This window comes from Zophobas morio, unplaced genomic scaffold (genome assembly GCF_036711695.1).
Source record: "Zophobas morio isolate AGI-343-1 ecotype UQ-CSIRO unplaced genomic scaffold, CSIRO_AGI_Zmor_V1 ptg000014l, whole genome shotgun sequence".
In the NCBI taxonomy this organism is placed as follows: domain Eukaryota; kingdom Metazoa; phylum Arthropoda; class Insecta; order Coleoptera; family Tenebrionidae; genus Zophobas; species Zophobas morio.
In genome coordinates, this window is record NW_026972119.1 from 10,936,348 (window position 1) to 10,939,487 (window position 3,140).

General features: G+C 35.8%; 1 protein-coding gene across 1 annotated transcript; it reads right to left on the reverse strand.

Moving 5' to 3' along the window:
• Nucleotides 1–1,529: 1,529 nt before the first annotated feature.
• On the reverse strand, nucleotides 1,530–2,917 carry LOC135128811 (putative nuclease HARBI1). Its single transcript, XM_064055890.1, has 5 exons — nucleotides 2,859–2,917; nucleotides 2,574–2,796; nucleotides 2,225–2,511; nucleotides 1,878–2,165; nucleotides 1,530–1,825 (listed from the first exon to the last, which is right to left on the reverse strand). Exons 2-5 carry the CDS (start codon nucleotides 2,783–2,785, stop codon nucleotides 1,530–1,532), a joined length of 1,083 nt encoding a protein of 360 aa, XP_063911960.1. The 5' UTR covers nucleotides 2,786–2,796; nucleotides 2,859–2,917.
• Between the last annotated feature and the right edge of the window lie 223 nt (nucleotides 2,918–3,140).

The following is a 3,140-nucleotide window of genomic DNA, read 5'->3' on the forward strand; positions in this document are numbered from 1 at the left end:
ACATAAAAGTAGGCATTCATCGGATAGATCTTACAATAAAAATATAAATATTTTTAACTGATTAAGGGCCGGTTTATCAATGCTCAGTTAAAAGTGTCTGTTAAGTAACTGTCAGATAAGGGTAACTAGCAGTTAACGGAGGTAAAGTGTTTATCAATGCACGATGTTTCTTCCAGTTTCGTAGCTCGAAGTTTAGCTGTTACTCTCTTAAGTTGGTAACGCTCACCTTACCGGAAATGAGTTGTCATTGGTCAGGTCAAAACTACCTCGTATTAATGAACTTTTAAAATTCCATCAGATTCAATGTGCATTGGGTATTCGATAATTGTGCAGTGTGTTTCACGTGATTAGTGTTGTGATAACTGTCATAATTAAGTTTATTTTCATTTAATATTTGTCATTGAGTTAGTGGCTGGCATAACATCGTAAGTAGTAAAATAAATAATTATTTTTGTATTAGTAAAATCTGAGATCATAATATTGAAGTGGCATCATTAAAAGACACGAGGAGCGAATTTTTCTGCCAGTGAGAGGCAACTCTTGCTACAAATTCTAAACAGTAAAAAAAATGTAATTGAAAACAAACAAACAGATGGGGTGACGTGGCGAGCGAAGGACACTGCGTGGCTCAACATAGAACAAGAATTTAATGCCGCAACAAATGGACCAGTAAGTTTATCCTTAATCATATTTAGGTACCAATGTTCAATATCTAATTTGTTTTATTATTGTGTACAGCGTAGAAATTACAAGCAACTTAACTATAAGTATGAAGCTATAAAAAAGGAAATTAAAAAACAACATAGCCAGGTAAAATATTACCGCAGAGGCACAGGTGGTGGCGAACATCGGAAATCCCCAAAACCAAATACGGAAGAGGAAAAGGAGTTGATGGCAACTATAAGGATTTCCATGGATGGTTTGGAGTCCACATTTGATTCCGATGCGTGTGCAGGTAATTGCAATGATTCTATGTGAATTTTTTCAACATTTCAAATTCAATTTTAATAGGTATATCTGGTATCGACTGTGAAAAAGTTGCCGGTCACAGAACAGCAAGAATCTGCTGAACTAGAAGTAGAAGTTGACTGGTCACAACCAAACACCAGTTTTCTTCAAACGCCAGTACACCCAGCGCTATCGCTGCCACCCCCACCTGAAATTGTAGATGACGAAGAGGCCATTAGCAGCCATCAAAAAGGAACTTCTGCATTTGCAACAAACAGTAAGTGCTCCAATATAACAAAACAACAACGTAATAATATACACTTAATTGCAGATTCATGGGTAGGCAGAAGAAGACCCATAATTAAAAAAAAAATCAATGATGTCTGTGAGCGGAAAATTTGAGGCATTGGCGGAGCAAAAAATGGAGCTTGTTAAGCTCCAAAGAGAAATCGCTGAAACAACGCTAAAACACATGCAACGGGAGCACGCAATGAAAATTAGCTTTAGAAAAAGAATATTGGCAGTTGAAAAAAAAAACAAATACCTGAATAAATATTAGATAAGTCTTTTATTTTTGGTACCTACAATAAACCTGGCACATAATCAGCTAATAATAAGTCTCTTGCATTTCTCACATTTTCTCGGTCTATTGGTTCTAGAACATAGTCCTCATCAAAATTAATATCTTCATAATTTTGCTCCGGATCCATGGGCGGTTCATTTTCATTGTTATTTAGAGCTATGTTATGTAGTACAGCTGTTGCAACAATGACAGCTAGAGTAGTTTCCAACTTTAACCTCAGCCCTAAAGAAAGAATTGGAAATCTTCTTTTCCAAACACCATACTGCCTTTCCACAGGGTTACGAGTTCTCGTTACTTAAAACAATTCGTATGAAATAACATCCATTAACAGTAATAGTGCAAATACCTGCTTCATTGTATACTTCCTCAACTTCAGTTCTAGTTCGAATCAACGGTGTAATGACGTGCATATTATTGCCATATCCACTGTCAGCCACTAGCAGAGTGTTGTTTCCAAACTCATTATTTTCCAGTCGCCTTTTTATTGCAGAATTATCAAATATCGTTTGATCATGGCAAGATCCAGGCCATCTTGCCACTATGTCCAATATTTTCAGATTGGCTGAAGCAACAGTTTGAACATTTATTGAAAAATATCCTTTTCGATTCCTGAACAGCTCGGCATTAGGTCCCCCTACAATCAGTGCTACAGTCATAAAGTATGTTACTAAAGTAACAGCAGGGTGAACATACCTGGAGATTGTATTTTAACATGTGTACAGTCGAGAGAGCCGATAACCCTTGGAAGTAAGGCTTTTTCATAAAATTGCAACTGGATTTGCTGCTGGTCATTCTGATTTTCAGGCATTTTGATAAATGTATGTGATAAACTAGCAATAGCGTTGCTCACTCTTTTTATAATATTTGAAACAGAACTTCTACTTATATCATAAAACTCAGCCATCGTTATTAAAAAACTACCTGTTGCATAAAACCGCAGAGTTAGTAATAATTGATCTATGGGTCTTATAGCATGATTTCTGCAAACAAGGTCATTAGCATATCAATTAATCATCAAACATCACGTCCTGTGATGTTCTACCTGTCTGTTGGGGTTTCCAATCGATTATCAACCAACTCCAAAATTGAAAGCACTGTATTTTTTGTCAATCGAAATCTAACAACAAAGTCCGTATCGTCCCACTTTTCGAAATGGTCCGGTCGTTGATCGCTTACTTTATAAGGTCGCCTTTCATGATTGATAAATTCCACAATATCTTCATCATCACTCCAATCATTTTCTAAAATGTCCATTGCTAACAAATCTAAAAAAATATATTGTGTTAATTATTACGAAACGAAAAATGATTATTATAATGTTACTTACCTGTTTTAATTATAACTCAATCTTTGTAATATTGTTAAACTAACAACTGATTTATTTGGATTTGTTAGGTTATGTTGCCACTAACTGGTGGATAACGCTTTAACTGACAGTTTGAACTGTCAGTTAATTTATCTGGCACTTTGACCACCAGTTTTGAGCTAGCGGGTAATGATAAACAGGTTAACTCACAGACAAGCGTTAACTGCCAGTTACTTTAACTTAACTGCGCATTGATAAACCGGCCCTTAGGGGATTATTGCGATAGGAAAGAACTAACCTATA

What these genes read in the sequence shown, in the direction of transcription:
- LOC135128811 (XM_064055890.1), bottom strand. Translation starts at nt 2,785, where the DNA reads ATGGACATTTTAGAAAATGATTGGAGTGATGATGAAGATATTGTGGAA. An exon ending in TTGGAAACCCCAACAGACAG is followed by an intron (nt 2,512 to 2,573) that starts GTAGAACATCAC and finishes CCTTGTTTGCAG; the next exon opens with AAATCATGCTATAAGACCCA. An exon ending in GGAAGTATACAATGAAGCAG is followed by an intron (nt 1,826 to 1,877) that starts GTATTTGCACTA and finishes AATTGTTTTAAG; the next exon opens with TAACGAGAACTCGTAACCCT.